The following is a 20001-nucleotide window of genomic DNA, read 5'->3' as shown; positions in this document are numbered from 1 at the left end:
GGAATTGAATGGATAATCTATTTTATTCCATGTATTCAAAGGATTTTACACTATAAAAAGATCTAGAGAGAGCTTTTCACTATAAAAAGATCCCTATCCATGATTAATATGGATCTATTCTAGTGATTTTTTAAATTGTTGACCAACTTTAAAATAAAACAAATTAAATAATCACGTGTTATAATATTGATTTTGTAATTCCTTTTTATATTTCCTCTTTATAGTCACTTGTTATCACCTTGTCCTGAGGATGAACCACATTGGTTGGTTCGAAACGTAAACCAAATCCTAATAATGTGATTAATCCGGAAAACTTATATTTATATTTCATAAATTCTCATTAAAAATCAACTTAAAAAATATATACTCCATAAACCAAAATATCATCTAGTGCTTTTGTGGTTCCTCTTCATATTTCACAAAATCAATTTTGATTGGAGTATTTTTTTTTTTTTTGACTAGTGGTCCCCGCTGCCACTATAACCTCTAGGAAGAACCGCCCAGCCCCCAAGAAGAGCGGCACGGACTACTTAACAGATCGTCCTAGCCACGAGACCAAACCTCTACGTGTGATTGGAGTATTTTTTAATTATCAATGTTAATTTCAATTGAATTCGTGAATTATATAAATTAAATGGTCAATAAAAATTTATAGGCATCAATTTATGATGAGTGTTAAAATATATATTTTATGATATATTTAATAGTGCCCAAATTAAAAATAAAATAATTAAATATATATAGATATATATATATATATATATATATATATATATATATATATATATTTTAAATTATTATTGTTATACATATTCTATATATTTAATATTGCCTAAATTAAAAGAAAAATTAAATTTAAATTTATTTTAAATTATTATTATTATTAATTAAAAAATAATATATGAGTGAAACATATATACATTTAAAAAAATATTTAATAATATTAGTAATTTTGGGGATTCATTCTCACTTTATTATGGAGATTCATCTCACTTTAAATACCATAGGCCACTATAATAGTTTATCAATACCATGTGCCCAATATATCACGGGTTTGATATGATATTTTTTAATTAATTAATTTGTGATAAATTAAATAAAATCTTATAACCAACTTGACTATTATAAATATACATATTTTATAGAGGTTAAATCTCTACCATCCACATAATAATAATTTATAATAAAATTCTAAAACACCTATTCTTAAATAGAAACATCTATCAACATAATTATCAATGTTTAAAAATTAAATCTCAACTTCCAATGGAGATTCATCTCACTTTAAATATCATAGGCCAATACAATGGTTTATTGATACCACATATCCAATATGTCATGTGTTGATATGACATTTTTTTTAATTAATTAATTTGAAATAAATTAATTAAAAGAGTATAATCAACTTGACTATTATAAATATAGATATTTGATTAAATTTCTACCATCCACATAATAATCACTTGTAATAAAATTTTAAAACACCTATCCTTAAATAAAAACATCAACATCTATCAACATAATTATCTATCAATATATAAAATTTGAATCCCAACTTCCGTAATTATCCACATATAAAAATTAAATCCCAACTTCCAATTTTATTATATAGAAATGATTAATTACATTTAAGTGACTTATTAATCGAACCATACAGTGTGTTTTTTTCCGGTTTTGAATTCTTTTATCTTAAAAAGAGAATCACATACAGTAATCCCATCACAATATAAAAAGTGTTTTCTTTCATTTTTTAACCTTCAAAAACGGATTCTTAACGTTAAAACTCACAATATCCAAATTATAAATTATACATCTCAGAGGTCTTAATTATTAGAAAAAAAAATACCAATTACGATTATGGGATATGCACATGATAAATCCATTAGACATATTTAATTCGTTTTAGAGCAAACGCCAATATTTCTGAACATGGCGTTATGGACGAGTTCCCCACGGAACTGTTGTGTTAAATTTGTAATTTTACAGCGCGCGGTGGTCTTTTCAGGGAAACCACCCGGTCTCCCCGCACCGCCATTCACCAAAGGCGGTATCCGTAGCTGAGGCTCCGAACACATTCACATGGCGCCACGCGTCTCTTGTACGACGCCCAAAACCACTTTCCCCGGACAGTAAAGTTCGTTTGGTTTGCTGGAGGTTGGCGTGCGAACCACGTAGGATCAGCTCAACGATTTGATCGGGTGATCTCCGCCGTCGATCTCCGGAAGGTGCACGGGCCCACGACAAGTCTGATTTTGCGTGAAGTTTTTTTTGTTGACCGCCGAGAAGCGAATTAAATGTATTTAATGTTGTTCGTAAGTTTTTGGTGGAGGCTTTAATATTTGTTATGGGGAAGTGTTTAATAGAGTTATGGGCATATGTCCCATATGTCATACGTTTATTTTTATATTTTTTTGTATACACATTGTCATACGTTAAAAACAAATATGTCTACGTGTTGTAGTTTTTGTGTGTAGTTCCTTTTGTAATTTTGGAGTGGTGTGGCTACGCACGAGAGTGCGATTATCTTTTTGTATATGCACAACAGTGCTGTAATGTTGGTCTGGCAATGAAAAACACAGGAATGTTTTTGAAGCTGTTTATGTAATATCCACAGCAGTGGAAAATCTGTGAGAGCAGCAGAGTTTTTTTTTGTAATTCCCTCTTTGCACAGAGGAAGAAATATGTAACAGAATGCTTGTTTTAAATTAATAGAAATGTGTTGTGACTGTGTAATGGTGTCTTCTGAGTCATTTTGGTTTTAAGAGGTTCCCTATCAAAAGATCTTGGACAGAGTAAACAGAGCATTGTCTCTGTGGTGAATTTTATTTTGCTGGTTTTGGTATTTCTCCATTTAAAAATACCCAACAGTGGTATCAGAGCGGGCTTAGGCTCTTTAAAGAAGTTAAAGAAGCTGAAGGGAGAAGGTTGTTGCTGCAGCAAAACTTCTCAGGCAGACAGAAGACTCAGACAGCGAAGGATTCAGGTATTCTTCAAAGCTTTCTTGTTTGTTACTGTTGAAGCAGTCAGTTGTTTTAAATACACAGTCAAGGAATGGCTAGCACAAGTATGGGTATGTTTAACACCCAGCTCCCACAGTTTAATGGGAAGAACTATGACTACTGGTCAATAACTATGAGAGCTCTGTTTGCCTCTCAAGATTTATGGGAAATAGTTGAAGATGGTTTTGAAGAACCAGCAGATGAAACTGAGTTCAATGCATTAACTCAGGGAGAGAGAGATCTCCTGAAGAGCAATAGGAAGAAGGATGCAAAGGCCATTTTATTGTTGCATCTAGCAGTAGACCAGAGTATATTTCCAAGGATAGCAGCAGCTAAAACATCACACAATGCATGGGAAACCCTTAAGACAACCTATCAAGGCATGGAGAGAGTGAAGACATCAAAATTGCAAATGCTGAGAAAGGATTTTGAAAACTTGAACATGAAGGAGTCAGACAACATTGAATCATTCTTCACTCATGTGATTGGTGTAATCACACAAATGAGAACTCATGGAGAAACCATTGAAGACAGAAGGATTGTGGAGAAAATATTGAGGGTCTTACCCTCAAGGTTTGATGCCATAGTCACCACCATTGAAGAGACAAAGGATCTCTCAAACTATTCAGTTGATGAGCTGCATGCATCCCTCATGACTCATGAGCAGAGGTTGAGTAGGAATGAAAACTCATCCCTTGAGCAAGCCTTCAAGACCCAGATGTCCTTTGGAAGAGGAAGGGGTCAAGGAAGAGGAAACCGAAGAGGAAGAGGCAGAAGCCAGAACAGAGGTGGAAGGAACAGCCCATCAAATGCACAAGGAAGAGGCAGCAATCCAAATCAGAACCAAGGTCAAGGCAGCAGCCAACAAAGAGATCAGTATCAGGCTCAAGGACAAAGGTATGATAAATCTAATGTTCAATGCTATTATTGCAAAAAGTATGGACATTATGCTAGTGATTGTAGAAAGAAACAACATGATATGAACAGCAAACAAAATGCAAATGTTACAAGAGAAAACAGCAGTCAAGAAAATGTCCTGTTAGCTTGTAACATGGCTGAAACACATAGTGAGGACATATGGTTTTTAGACTCAGGTTGCAGCAACCATATGATAGGGAATATAGCCCTCTTTTCAGCCTTAAATCAGAATTTGAAATCAGAGGTCACACTAGGAACTGATAGTAAAGTGTCTGTTATGGGAAAAGGGGAGGTAAAAATATTTACAAAGCAAGGAGAAAGGAAAACCATAGCAGATGTCTACTATGTTCCCGGAATGAGATGTAACCTATTGAGTGTTGGACAGCTTATCCAAAAGGGTTACAATGTTTACTTTGTAAATGATGTGTGCACCATCATGGACATACCACCCAGCAAAAGATGCATTGCTGAAGTGAAGATGACAAGGAACATGATGTTCCCTCTCCGGATCAGGGCAGACATGAAAAACAAAAGGGAAATGGCAGCAGTCACCCAAGAGGCCTTCCAAAGCGTGCCAAAGGATGAGAACTGGTTATGGCACTTGAGATTCGGGCATCTAAATTTTGGAGGTCTAAACTTATTGAGCAGAAAAGGAATGGTAAAGGGATTACCATTGATAGAGAAGCCGGACAGCCTTTGTGAAGGTTGTATATTGGGCAAACAACATAGAGAAAGTTTTCCATCAGGGAAAAGCATAAGGGCAAAGGCACCCTTAGAGATTATCCACTCAGATTTGTGTGGACCAATGCAAGCTCCATCATTAGCAGGCAGCCTATATTTCTTGACATTCATTGATGATTTTACAAGAAAGACTTGGATATATTTCCTCAAGAACAAAAGTGAAGTCTTTGAGAAATTCCAAAACTTCAAAGCACTTGTGGAGAACCAAAGCGGGCTGCACATAAAAGTATTGAGAACTGATAGAGGAGGTGAGTATATCTCCAATGAATTCCTAAAGTTTTGTAGAGAAAATGGAATTCATAAACAGTTTACAGCCAGGTACACCCCACAGCAAAATGGAGTTGCTGAAAGGAAGAACATGACCATCATGGATATGGCGAGGAGCATGCTGAAGGCAAAGCATTTGCCAAATGAGTATTGGGCTGAAGCTGTACATTGTGCAGTGTATATACTGAACAGGTGTCCTACAAAAGCAGTCATGAACAAAGTGCCAGAAGAGGCATGGAGTGGGAGAAAGCAAGGAGTCACCCACATGAGAGTTTTTGGGTGTGTGGCCTATGCACACATTCCGGATCAGCTAAGGAGGAAGTTGGACAGCAAAGGGGAGAAATGCATCTTCATTGGATACAGTGATGAATCCAAAGCCTACAGGTTGTACATTCCATCTACCAAGAAGTTCTTTGTCAGCAGGGATGTTCAATTCATTGAAGAGGAAGCTTGGGATGGAAGCATAGAGAAAACAGTGAACATTAAAAACTGTTTGCCTCATGATGAAGATGAAGAGGAAGTGGCTGAAATGAATCCCCAAACAGCAGCACCAACACAAGAACAACAAGGTACACCATTGAGGATCAATGAGAGTGCTTCCCCAAGCACACCACAAGGAGGAAACTCAAGTGCATCTTCAAGCACTTGCACACCAAGTGAAAGAGGTAAGAAATTTAGAAATCTAAGTGAAATTTATGATGAAGGAATGAATTCCTTATTTGCCTTGTATTGTCATGTTGATGATCCTATTCATTTTGAAGAAGCTATTAAAGATAGAAAATGGATAGAAGCTATGGATGAGGAAATGAATGCCATAGAAAGAAACAAAACATGGGATTTGGTTGAGCTACCAAAAGGCAAAGAAGTCATTGGTGTGAAATGGGTCTACAAGACCAAGAGCAATGCTGAAGGCAAGATTGAAAGGCATAAAGCAAGGCTGGTTGTCAAAGGCTACAAGCAGCAGTATGGAAGAGACTATGAGGAGACTTTCGGCCCGGTTGCAAGAATGGAAACCGTGAGAGCAGTGCTGTCCATAGCAGCACAAAACAAATGGAAAGTCTACCAAATGGATGTGAAATCAGCATCCCTAAATGGAGTGTTAATGGAAGAGGTCTATGTGGAACAGCCTCTCGGATATGAGAAGAAAGGTGAAGAGCACAAAGTGTGCAAATTGAAGAAAGCTCTGTATGGGCTGAAGCAAGCGCCAAGAGCATGGTATAGCAGGATAGATTCATATCTATTGGAGAATGAATTTGACAAATGTGAAGGAGAACCCATAGTCTACATCAAGGAAAAGGATGGTAAAATTTTAATTGTTGTCTTGTATGTAGATGATGTTATTTTCACTGGAAATGATATGTATCTTATTGAGAATTTTAAATCAGTCATGAAGGATGAATTTGAAATGACTGACATGGGTTTGTTGAGATACTTCTTAGGCATAGAAGTAGAGCAAAATGAAAAAGGAATTTTTATCTCACAAGCAAGATATGTAAATCAAGTATTGGGCAGATTTAAGATGGAAGAATGCAAGGCAGCCATCACTCCCACAGTGATGGGATTAAAGCTCAGCAGAGAGGACAGCAGCAAGGATTTTGATCCTAGCCTGTACAAAAGCATTGTGGGCAGCGTTATGTATTTAACAGCAACTAGGCCTGATTTAATGTATGCTGTTAGTTTAATTTCCAGGTTCATGGAGAGGCCGAAGGAGGCACATTGGCAGGCAGCAAAGAGAATTTTGAGGTATGTGAAAGGTACCAAAATGTTTGGAATTCTATATCATGCCTCAGAACATTCAGATTTGGTTGGGTACACAGATAGCGATTGGGCTGGAAGTGTAGATGATCGGAAGAGCACTTCCGATTATGTTTTTAACATGGGTTCAGGAGCCATTTCATGGGCTTCTAAGAAGCAGTCCATTGTAGCATTATCTACAGCAGAGGCAGAATATGTGGCAGCTACAGCAGCAGCATGTCAGGCAGTATGGATGAGAAGAATGTTGAGAAGCTTAGGCCAAGAGCAGGCAAAAACGACAGTGGTCTTTTGTGACAATAGCTCAGCTATTGCTTTGTCAAAGAATTCTGTGTTTCATAAAAGAACGAAACACATCGATACAAGGTTTCACTACATCAGAGAATTAGTGAACAATGGAGAAATTGTCCTCGAACATTGCAGGACCCAGGAACAGGTTGCAGACATCTTGACAAAGCCACTGGTTCAGAAGAGTTTCGAATTTTTGAGAAAGTGTTTGGGAATGACTGAACGCGCGGCTGTTAAAATTAAAGGGGAGTGTTAAATTTGTAATTTTACAGCGCGCGGTGGTCTTTTCAGGAAAACCACCCGGTCTCCCCGCACCGCCATTCACCAAAGGCGGTATCCGTAGCTGAGGCTCCGAACACATTCACATGGCGCCACGCGTCTCTTGTACGACGCCCAAAACCACTTTCCCCGGACAGTAAAGTTCGTTTGGTTTGCTGGAGGTTGGCGTGCGAACCACGTAGGATCGGCTCAACGATTTGATCGGGTGATCTCCGCCGTTGATCTCCGAAAGGTGCACGGGCCCACGACAAGTCTGATTTTGCGTGAAGTTTTTTTTGTTGACCGCCGAGAAGCGAATTAAATGTATTTAATGTTGTTCGTAAGTTTTTGGTGGAGGCTTTAATATTTGTTATGGGGAAGTGTTTAATAGAGTTATGGGCATATGTCCCATATGTCATACGTTTATTTTTATATTTTTTTGTATACACATTGTCATACGTTAAAAACAAATATGTCTACGTGTTGTAGTTTTTGTGTGTAGTTCCTTTTGTAATTTTGGAGTGGTGTGGCTACGCACGAGAGTGCGATTATCTTTTTGTATATGCACAGCAGTGCTGTAATGTTGGTCTGGCAATGAAAAACACAGGAATGTTTTTTTTTGAAGCTGTTTATGTAATATCCATAGCAGTGGAAAATCTGTGAGAGCAGCAGAGTTTTTTTTTGTAATTCCCTCTTTGCACAGAGGAAGAAATATGTAACAGAATGCTTGTTTTAAATTAATAGAAATGTGTTGTGACTGTGTAATGGTGTCTTCTGAGTCATTTTGGTTTTAAGAGGTTCCCTGTCAAAAGATCTTGGACAGAGTAAACAGAGCATTGTCTCTATGGTGGTTAATTTTATTTTGCTGGTTTTGGTATTTCTCCATTTAAAAATACCCAACATGTTGGCGTTCCAAAAAGTATGTGCACTAATAATATACAAACAAACTTCAACTTGAGCACTTTGAAAGCATATAAGAGAAATTCTCCAGCCCATTAGGTGTTGCCCAGAAAAATGTCCACCTTAGCGTTCACCGACCTGGGCAGGAATTTCATGCAGATAGGAGGCTTAACTTTAGCCAGGGCCAGGATTGATGCAGGAAGGGACCATAATCCATCTCCACATAACAGACCAGAGGCCACTGCAGGAACGTATCGATCAGCCGACCTGCGATTCCTTCTCTGCCAAACAAATACAATAACAGTGCCCACGAACATATCAATGGTAAAGTATCCACCCAAGTAGAATGGAATAGCCATGGCCATTGGTATGGGAATAAACTGACAAACAGTTCTTGGCACTTTGTCTCTGATCAGGTTTACTACTATGGCAAAAGCAAAGAAACCATAGCACAGAGCGAGACAATGTTTCGGAAGAGCAGAGAATCCCTCCACTGCTAAAATGGCCATGTTTCTGTATACCAGAGCATTGGGGGCCGGGTATTCGCCATGTTGGTTTCCCAAGTCGAAGGCCTTATTGAAGAGTATGAAAATAGAAGGCGCAATTACGCATCCCATGGTTGTACCAATCACCTGGGCCAGAAACATAGATCTTGGAGATGACAGCGTTAGGTACCCAGTCTTGAAATCCTGTGTCAGATCTGAAGCAGTGGAAACTATAGACATCATGACGCCGCATGTAGCTAAGGCTGCCATGACACCGCCATGGTCCTTCCCTGCCCATGCTCCGAAGATGAAGAGGGCCAATTTCCCATAAGTTGAGGCCAAGCTCCAATCTGTGAGCCCACATCCATATGCGTTGCAGAATCCCAGCACGGGAGCCACAATGTAGGCTATTAATACATAGTACCATTTTACAGCCTGAAATATCTGTGGGATTACCCCTATGGATATCGCGGCAAGGGATACATACCCACATGCAGCCACCCATATGGGTATAACGTCCTTCAAGAAAAGATCAGTACGCCGCTGTTCATCGTACGGAATGTCATCTGGTTGCTGGTCGTGGTGGCTTGTCGTCCTGTTTCTCCTCTTCGCTTCACCATACATACTGCCGAGTGTGATGTATGTGACTTTCGCAAAGTTGTATAACCCGTCCCCTAATATCAGTGCAATAGCTATGAACACCTGCGTACAGTATTGACGTTCTTGTTAGAGGGCCGACCATACTTTATCTTAATTACAGTTTCTTTGAGCTGAGAGCTTCATTCTATAGCTGAGAGCTTCATTCTATAGATGTTATAGATTACAGTTTCTCTTTGAGTGAAGAGTTTCATTTTATAGAAGTTATAAGTTTGATGGGTAATTTCTTATTCTATAGACGTTATAGACATAAATGTTATAGATTACCGTTTCTTCTTTGAGTTGAGAGCTTTATTTTATAAATGTTATAGACTATAGACCTAATGGGTAACTTCTCAGTCTATAGATTTTATAGACTTGATTGACAAGCATGTCTGTTTTTCTTAAAATAAAACTAAAATATTTTCAAAATACTCTGTTATACATATTTAATTAGCTGTTTATATAACCTAATATAATTTCATTTAAAGTAATCTAAATAATATAATTCTAATATAATTTTACTTAATGTAATCTAAATTAACCTGTTTAAATTTTATATTTTTCAAAAATATTTTAAAAAATGATATCAAATTCATATATATCTATATTTATTTATATAAAAAATGTCAAAAGAAAATATTTAATGTTGTATAGAATAAAATATCCAAAATAGATTATAAATAAAATATTTTATATAAAAATCTGTTAAAAATAAAATATCCAAAATGAGTTATAAATACTGGATTTAAGAGATCTGTGGTTTGTATCTTTTGCCTTAGTTACCGGAGAACACACAGCCTGAACCATTTTTATGTCAAATCCTGATGATGGATCCCAGTTGGGATTTGAAACGTTGACATAAAAATGGTTCAGACTGTGTGTTCTCCGCTAACTAAGGCAAAAGAGTTATAAATAATTTTTTTAAATATAAATTTATATTGACATATACTTAAAAATGCATTAATAACTAAAAAACAAGTTTCAGCAACATTAAAAAAATTTAATTTAAACAATAAAAAAATACACATTATTTTCTGTACTTCAAAATAAATTTAAATATGAAAAAATTTGATCCTCTCTATTCATTGTTCATGTTAGATCCATAATTAATATAAATTTATGCTGGTACTATTTACAATTTCTGAGTTTAGACTTCTGTGATACATAATATTTAGAAGATAATTTTTTGGGAGAGATCACATCGAATTTTTTTTGGAGCCAACGTTTCCAACCTTCTACTATGGTTTATCATGAGTAGACACTGATGATGAACCACAATAGAGAATTTGACTGATAATAAAGCACAGTGGAGGGTTGACGACATTGACTCCAAAAAAATATTCAATGTTATCTCTCCAATTTTTTTCCCTTTTAAACTATTTACAATTATCATAAATCTAAATATAAAAAAAATAGAAAAACCTTATAAAATAACCATAAAAATAAATCAACCAAAATTTTAAATCCATTTTCATTCTAAATTTAGAAAGCCAAAGGTAAAACCCCAATCCCACAAAACCGAAACCAATGAGTGAGCGAACAGTCCTATGAAAAACCTCGACCTCTCATCAACGTTATGGAGAAAACCCCGGGAACCAGGATCTTCGATCAATAGTTAGAGGTGAACCCACAATAAGATGCGGACACAAGCTGCAATCTGACTCTAATGGAATGGGAATGAGCACCTTGGTTGAATGATGGACAAGAGGATCCCTTCAATTACCTCTATCCACATTCTTGATCACAAACGAGAAACATGAAAGGATTTCTTTGCTTCGGTTATTCATTTGCATATCAATTTGGTTTTGTATGGTAAAAATTATTTTCAGAAGATTCATGTAGGTCATATAGTTTCCCATATATGGATAGGTGGTCCTTCCCTGATAGTTCGAATCTAATTGTCATTTTATGATTATATATTAGGTAAATTTTTGATAATTTAAATTTTTATCAAAAAATATTTTAGGTTTTGGAAAAAGTTGGGTATATTTTACTCTCAAATTTATATAAAATTTGGTAGGATCTATTAAAATCACAAGTTTGAGTTTTACCTAAAATTCTGTAGTGATTTGTTGTTAAAATCACAAGTTTGAGTTGTAAACTTTACATAATTTAAGTGTTCCAAGACTGCTATGAATCCATTGATACTTTTAAAAATCCATTTTAGATAATAAAAACTCATGAATTGACTAAAAATTGTTTCATCAGATTTTAATCAATAATTAAAAGACACCTTAAATAATTAAACATCACTTTAAATAAATAATTTAACAAATTAATATAGTTTATTAAGTCAAAAGTGTATTTTATATTAGACTCTATTCCTAAAATTTCAAAATTTTAAATTATAAATGACTAAAATTTAATAATCTAAAAATGTTCTTCTCCTAATACATCATCCAATAAATAATATAAAAATTATATGAATAATTTTTCAGTTTCATATACCTTATAACCCTGGATACCGGCCATGCTGTTTTCAGGAAGGTCTGAACTATACCAGTCCCCTTTGCGGTTGTTTATGAGAGGCCACATGATACCATACGAAATAACTGCTCCCACTACTAACGATACATTAACCAAGTGGGGGCAAATCATACCAGCTCCAACGTATGTTAAGCTGAAGTCAAAGAAAAACCTGCAAATCCACAGCCATTTAGATTAGTTGGGCATAATGTGAATGAGAAGGAGAAGAAAAGAAACTGGTGTTAATATAAACTACACTTACGTATTATCACGAGCTTTCAATCCTAAAGTGGGGAAATTAACAAAGCCACAATCGCTCCCACCCGTGTAGAACCATTGGAAAAAGCCGAAAAGGAAGCTGATGACAAAGTATTTTCCCAGATACGCCACCTGCTTCCTGCAATATGCATTCTATTGTCATTGCAAGAGATGGTATAGAAATTCACACTCACATTTAGCTTCCTATATATTTTCCCAAATACTGAAGTCCGAGAGTCGAATAAGAATCTATGTGCAATTTGTACATATATATAAAAGCTATAACTGGAACATTGATTGATGAAGAATTATTTACTCAAAAGTTTTTAAAATTTTGGTTGTTTAGTTATTTAAATTTTATATATATTTTGGGTAGATTTTATCCAGGTAAGTTTTTTATTTTATTTTAGTAATTAAGTGTTATATTGAGGTTCGTTTTTTTTCACAAACCTAAGAATTTATACACTAATGTTAGTTATAACTTTAAAAATAAATTATTATTACTATTAAAGATTATTTATATGGAATAATAATATTAAAAAAAATCAATTTCCTTATTTAAAATAAAAAATGAAATAAAATAATATTTATATCATTATGATCAACTTAATTTTCATTTATATAAAACTATAATAATTAAATAGATTTTTTTAATATTTTTTTATGTATAAAAAATAATTTTAAAAATAAAAAATTTAAATAAAAAATTTATTTGATAAAGTATTAATTATTATAAACATGGTAAAAACAAATAATAAATAAATACTTTTTTTCAAATATAAAATTAATCTATAAAAATGATTTATACCTCATAACAAATACATATAATATACAATTAATTTATAGAAATCATTTGCACATAACAACCAACCTAGTAAAAAAGAATTTACATATTTAAATAAATATAATATGTTAATTTAGGTTATACTTTTATCACTAAAAATGCCAGAAGTAAAAATAATAAGATGAAAGAATAAAAAAATGCATATAAAAATTAAAGATAAGTTAGGAAATTTATATATTTTTAAAAATATATATCACTATATAATATATTTAATATTATAAAATAAAAAGATATATAGAAAATTTAAGATGAGGTGTATATGACATTTTAATGAAAATATATGTATATATAAATGTGTGTAAGAGTAATAAGAACGCTTGAAAACATAAACATCATTCAAGATTAGAAAAGGAGATAGGAGCAAGGTTCCTAGCACTCGATCCAAGAGGTGCATCGATGTCAAAATCAAAGTGGATGTGTACTTCCATGTGTGCCAACCTTGATTCTAGCCTGTTCAAAGTGAAGCGTTGGTTTCTTAACATCCTCTTGATGTCCTCCAAAGAAGTGAACACATTATACCATTCCACCTTTTCATCCTTCAAAACCATGCCAAACAATGTCTTCATTTAATAGTGGATAATTAGTTTAAGCATTTCTTCTTCTGTCTCATTATATGACCAAGATTCAGAACCCAAATAGAAACCTCATCCAAATCTCAGAGTTCGAGTGGGACTATCTTTCTGCCCCTGCCTATGTTTCCATATTTTTAATTTCCTTCCGCGTCTCTGGAGGAAAAATGTCAAAACAAGTGGCAATGGAGTCCTGAGCAAAGAGCCTATCCCTTCATTAGCCTCGTAGGGTGCATCCCCCACGTCCCCTGCAACACAATTGTTTCATGGGAGGCATGGTTGCGAAACAGGGGTCACACCTGTAGTAATAGCTAAAGCATCCACGACCTAGAAAGGAGAAAGAGAACATAATAAACAATGCACTAATAGGAACCAAACCATAAAAAATAAAATCATCGCTATAACAAAATTCTTAGACTGAATTGTGCGAGAGAGCTACACACTTAGACAACACAGAACCCACTCCACTCAAAATAGAAACCCTCGTCCCTTAAAAATTCAATTAGGAATAAAGACACAAACCAACCAGAAGACCAATATAACCAAATTTACATAGAGCCAGATTAGACCAAGAGGGCAAGAGAGATTTAATCTAATTGCACAAACTCATAATGAGAGACCACTTAATAGAAATGTTGCGAGGCACGCACAAACTTAGAAAACCGCTAATTTTCTTAAATTCCAAACAGCTAGAACCAGAATGAAAATTAACCAGAAAAACTCTCGCCCTTAACCCAATAGTGATTCCTGCTTGATAACCAAAGACCGAAATTGAGAAAAAAGACAACGCAAACAATATACAATTTAAGAGTGAGAGAAAACCAATCTAAACCACCCTGCCTCAGTTGTAATAGATGGACCTATGCTAGATAGCACATGCAATATCCAAAGCCCAATGACAGAATTATGTGCACTGACGGAAAGTACCCTCCCACCTCCACTTCACCAACACCATGCAATGCTCAAACCACTCCTCTCCAAGACCTAGCACCCAAATAAACGATGACTTAGCAACGATAAAATCTTGAGCTTCCACCAGTAGTAGGGAGGTAGACTCCTCAACCTTGTCTCTGCTCCAAACCTCCATGAACGATGGTGAGTTGCAAGGATAAATAGCCATAAATGACCAGCTAGGGGTTTGCATGAAAATGCATGCTAGGGGCAGGCCACATGCCCTGCTCATTGCTTTGCATCACATTGCAGGGTGGTGGGCTCAACCCCCAACACACCCTCTTGAACACGCTGAAAAATGCATTGATGTAATCTTTTACATAAATATATATGATAAAAAATCATGCCCTGCTCATTACTTTGCATCACATTGCAGGGTGGTGGGCTCAACCCCCAACATACCCTCTTGAACACGGTGAAAAATGCTTTAACATTGATGTAATCTTTTACATAAATATATATGATAAAAAATATTTAATAGTATTTATATGGTGAGATAATGTTAGCTAGGAACTCCAAAATGTTTGAGGAAAGGGTTACCTTATCTTTACAATGTGCTTTACAAAATGTATGTATTCTCTTTGATTTTTCTCAAAAAAACGCTACCAAGAAACAAAAAAAGAGAGGAAATGCCATGGGCTTTTCTTTCTTGAGGCCTCCGAAGGAACGAATTCCATGTAAAATAGGATGGGGATATCCTACATCTCTCCTCTAGTCATTGCACCCCTTTCATAACTACGATAGGAAAACCTTTCACAAATGGAGTAGGCAATAAAACAAACAATTTCTATGAATTAATGACACTAAACAGGTTCTAATTATGATCAATATTCATATATTCTCTTCTAATTATTCAATAACTAGAGGAGAATTCACCTTATAAAATTTCACTCTTCAACACTTACAAGAGTATTGACTAAATCTTTTTATGTACCATGCAATTTACTATTACTCAAAAGTCACAATATTTATATAAAACAATTTCTAATAGAAACATACACAATTTTTTTGTCGAAAGAGAAGAATAATATATATATATTCACATACTAAAAAATGATAGGCAAATGATTGTTTTCAAATCTTAAAATTCTTTTAGATCAAGTGAGGCAAGACGCATTATGGGCATTGTCACATCACTTAATGAATGAGGTAGATGTGCCACTCGACTAGCCTTAATTAAGATATATGGAATGAGCAAGGGTACAATGGAGTAACATTGCAGTTGTTATGCGCTTGTATTTTGGACTATTTTGGGATGATGACCACCACATGTAAGGATGGTTGAATGGCGGTGATCATGATTCCTCTCCCATTGTTTTTGATGTTGGCCTAGTCCTTAGCACTTATTGCCCACATTCTTCCTTTGCTTATGGCTTCAAGATTGTCATTTGAGCTGCAATTTGTGTTGCTTTTTCCTTCGTTGTGTTCATTTCTATTCAAGCTCCTACTAGCTTGCCATAGACATTGAGCATGGTTGAGACTTTTCCACATTTTAGTCTTCTTCCAACTCTCCATTTTGCAACCCTTCCTACAATATGTGTATCCAATCCACATCCGATCTAGCGAACTACGTTCACAAAAATGATTAGGCAGAGAGCATGATGCAAGACTTACAATAGTAGTAGTTGTGGGGGGATTGGAGGCTCTCGTGTTTGTTCAAGGGTAGAAACTTCAACTCACTTATTCAATGAATAGGTCCTCGTGGATGTTCACGATGATTTGCGTGATTTTGAAGCAAATGTTGTTAAGAGAGGTCGTTTTATCAGGTTCAAAAGTATTAACTAACCTAAGGGATTGTGTACCTGGCCCAGGGCATTCCCATGATGAGAAAAATCAATACCTGTTGATAATTGATTTATATTAAAGAATGAAAATGTTGTTGGATATGGTAATCATGGATAGGTCTAATGATAAGGAAGAAATATTTTTGGTGCTCAACAATGTGGTGGTTCACCAAAATGAAATGGGGGCAAGACTCAAGGAGATTGAAGCACAGGTCCAAGTGATTAAGCCATGGAAATCCCCACTGTAGGTTTTAACCCTATACAGAAATTACCTGCATACGAATTCTTAAACAAAGAAAATAAACAATGCGAGAGCATAACCCATAAAACACATATGCACAGAGATTTTTTTTTTCCCTGGATCCCAAAACCGGGACTACTAGCTTGATTTTTCATTATGCTCCTTTCAATGTTACAATACATATTTATACATGCCGAAGCATCCAATACCATGGACCGAAAAACCATCGCGTCCAATACCATGTGCGAAAATCATGCACAAAACCATAGGTAGGTTCGCCCAACCTAATATAGGGTCCAAAAATTTTTTTCCCGGGGCGCTGCCCCAGACCCCGTAGAGGGGGGCTACCCGCTCCCCTCAAACCCCCGGACAGGGGGGGCTGCCGCCCCCCCTGTGACCCCCCGCTGCGCAATCGGCGCAACGAAGGGGGGCGGTAACCCCCCTTTTAACTACGTAGGTTAGTCGTGGAAAGAATATAACACAACCCAACACCCACCCCATCAGGGTGGGCATCTCCACTTCTTCCCGTTTTCATGATGAATTTGGTTTCTCTATGTGTGGTTTTCTCCTTTTGCTAGGCCTTTGAATGTTAGCCTTAGTTTCTCACAGACATCAAGCCATGTAGTATCATGTTCTTATAGAACATTCTCTAGTTTTGGAGACTTGGTGTAGACATATAAACTATTTTTGAACTGATTCCCTGTTATTTTTGCTCATGATATGATTTCCTAAGTGACAAACCACTAGTAAACAAGACCATGAAAATAATGTAACTTTCTCTACAAATAAAAATTAACTTTATAAAAAATATAAAAAATTAAAATTACAGGTTTTAGAAATCTTCTGAAATGTTTTATAATTTTATTGAAAAATATTATTTAAATTTATATATATATATATATATATATATATATATATATTTTAACATTACAAACCGTGTAGATAAACTCTTTGATTGGATTACTACTAGATAATGGTCATCCATATCCATATGTAATTGGTAAAGAAATGTTATCGATCAAAAGAAAATCCAGGTTTAAACAAGTTTTCAACATCGATTTTTCTCCATCTGGGGGTACCCTGCCTCACCACAAACAAACGAAAAAAGAAAACAATGAAAATCACTCGTTAGGATACCTTGCAACTTTAGAACCTTGTGGTGTGTGGAATCCATTGATGAGTACAGCTGTTGCAGTTCCGCTTGGGTAAGTCAGCTTGTAGTCGATAATCATTATCTGCAACAAAATTTTATAATATAACATGCCATGCTGAACCACATAATTAATATAAAGTAAGCCTGAAAGCACAAACTTAAAATATTGCATGTATTTCCTCTTAAAAATCAGATCTATTTTTTTAAGAAAAAAGATGATTCCCAGTTGCTCCTTCCTGTATTAATGTAAACTGAAGTCGTTCCTCTGCCTTTTAAGAAAAGCAAGCAAATGAAATATTATCAGGATTTGCCACTGATAATTTGATAGCCATTTAAGAAAGCAGATGAATGATTTCAACATGATTTAATGAATATTATTAGGGCTTGTCTTTTATATTTCGATAGGATCTTAAGAAAGCAGATAAATGATTTTAACATAATTTGAAGAATATTATTAGGGTTTGTTATTTATATTTTGTTAGGTGTTTCAAAGAAACAAATAAATAATTTCAATATATTTCTAAGTTTTGTTAGATATTTTGGTTTGGAAAAATACAAAATGTTTTTATTTCAGTCTTTCGGAAAACAAATAAATAATTTCAATATATTTTAGTTTTTGTTACATGCTTTGGTTTGAAAAATTATGAAATTTTTTTAAATATATATTTAAAAATAATGGAAGATTTTATTATTATGTAATTGTTAAATTAGCAATGGAAATTGTTATTATGGGTTATTATTCATCACTTTTTAGGTTGATTTGATATTTTATTAAAAAAAACCATGCTACGAGCTAGAGCTAATGTTTTTTGGGTTTCACTTTTACCATATGCCAATTCTTAGTCATTAAACTGTTTCCTTGTCCCTTTCTGGGTTTCACTTTTACCATATGCCAATTCTTAGCCATTAAACTGTTTCCTTATCCACTGATGCTCTGTTGTGTATGTGAGTAGACTTTTATTCTTACCTACTAATACTTTGTTATGTATGTGGGTATACTTTCATTCTTACCCACTAATGCTCTATTCTGTATGTGGGTAGACTTTCATTCTTACCATATACTTGTGAATTTTAGATGGCTAATCCATTTCCTTGCACCAAAATCTTAACCTCTTAACCACTTCAAAACAATTAAACCAGAATCTTAACCTCTTAACCACTTCAAAACAATTTAAGAATCACATTCCTGTAACACATTATTTTAATACATATACTTTCAAATCAATATACATATAAAAGAAATGAAAAAAATATTTTAAAATCCAATCAAACCATTATATATATATACACAACCACCTAATTATATATATATACACAACCACCTAATGCATATTCTGCAAAGCTACTTACGATTGCAAAACCAAAATAAGTACATTACCTTCCTCAGGGCCACCACACCAAAGAGGCCTATAAAACTCACTACAAAGAGAAACACAATTATCCAACCAAGCTGCGGATCCTTTGTGTCTCTCGGATTATTGCCCTCTGTTTGGCCCACCTCGTTATAAGTGCTACTGCTCATACCTAACAGGTATGATCCAAATCCTCCTGTACACATTCAACATGTCATCAGAAAGCACAGGGTATTGCTTGTTAAATTCTTAAAAAACATTTCAAAATCAGGAAACGCTATTTGTTGGGATTTAAGTTTAATCAATAAGTGAGATTACACACCGCTGAAAGCGATACCAGTGGCCGCAACCACGCAGGTTTGTATGACAGTATTCTCTTGTCTGGTGAAAGGAGTCCTCAGTAGCCCAGACCTCTCCATGAGTTTAGCCCAGGATTTGACAAAGAAGAATCCCAACAGTCCAGCTGATACATTAAGGGAAGGGATGACTCCAGTCGTGAGATTAAGTTTCATGACTATCACACTGAGCAGGATACTAATCATCAGGCTCACAATCAGTCCCCGGAATGTGATTTGCTGCCGCCATCCAGGCACCTCCTTGTTGGCAAAAATTTGTTCAATGCTCAGCTCATCACCAAGCCCATTTTCTTGCACGGTAGTTTCATTATCCGGGCTAGACTTGGAGACATTTCGCTTCACCAGGCCTGGTCTTCCATCTTCCAACTCAACAGTACTGTTCTGATCACCGTAAGCCATGGCTACAGATTTTGCAGAAGAAAAGAATTGTACTCTTTTCTTGTTTTACTCCACTTGATTCTTCCTTAGGGTTCCTCGGTTTTGTACATTTAAACCGAGCCCTAATTTCGCTTTTTTGCACCTAATTCAGTGATTCTTCCTTGGGGCTGCTGGGTTTTGTACATTTCCACCGAGCCATAACACCTGGTCATGATTATGTAGCAGTGCATTGAATGTGGACAATATAATATTAAATGCACTGAATATAGAAATAAATTAAATCTCAAGAAATAAGATATTTTCTGCATAACAAGATCATTTTCAACCAAAAGGGACAAAAATTTGAAATACGATTACGCTTTCACATCCAATTTCCAAATTAAAGAAATATCTGGAAAACCG

The 20001-nt window shown here is 35.3% G+C and overlaps 1 protein-coding gene across 2 annotated transcripts; it reads right to left on the bottom strand.

The window, feature by feature from the left end:
* Positions 1-8218: 8218 nt before the first annotated feature.
* On the bottom strand, positions 8219-19665 carry LOC149249180 (putative metal-nicotianamine transporter YSL12). 2 transcript variants are annotated; one of them, XM_089456191.1, is made up of 6 exons: positions 19188-19665; positions 18892-19061; positions 17498-17628; positions 11976-12110; positions 11696-11885; positions 8219-9310 (listed from the first exon to the last, which is right to left on the bottom strand). In XM_089456191.1, the coding sequence occupies exons 1-6, from the start codon at positions 19618-19620 to the stop codon at positions 8219-8221; spliced, it is 2151 nt and encodes a 716-aa protein (XP_089312317.1). In that variant the 5' UTR covers positions 19621-19665. The 2 variants fall into 2 exon arrangements, with proteins under 2 accessions (XP_089312317.1, XP_089312318.1); XM_089456192.1 differs by having other exon boundaries at positions 17498-17595; positions 19188-19392.
* Between the last annotated feature and the right edge of the window lie 336 nt (positions 19666-20001).

Source organism: Pinus tabuliformis, chromosome 7 (genome assembly GCF_031772625.1).
Source record: "Pinus tabuliformis cultivar Carrire ecotype Pingquan chromosome 7, CPIR1, whole genome shotgun sequence".
In the NCBI taxonomy this organism is placed as follows: Eukaryota; Viridiplantae; Streptophyta; class Pinopsida; order Pinales; family Pinaceae; genus Pinus; species Pinus tabuliformis.
The sequence above is the reverse complement of the archived record's forward strand: the minus strand, read 5'-3'. Positions and strand labels throughout refer to the sequence as shown.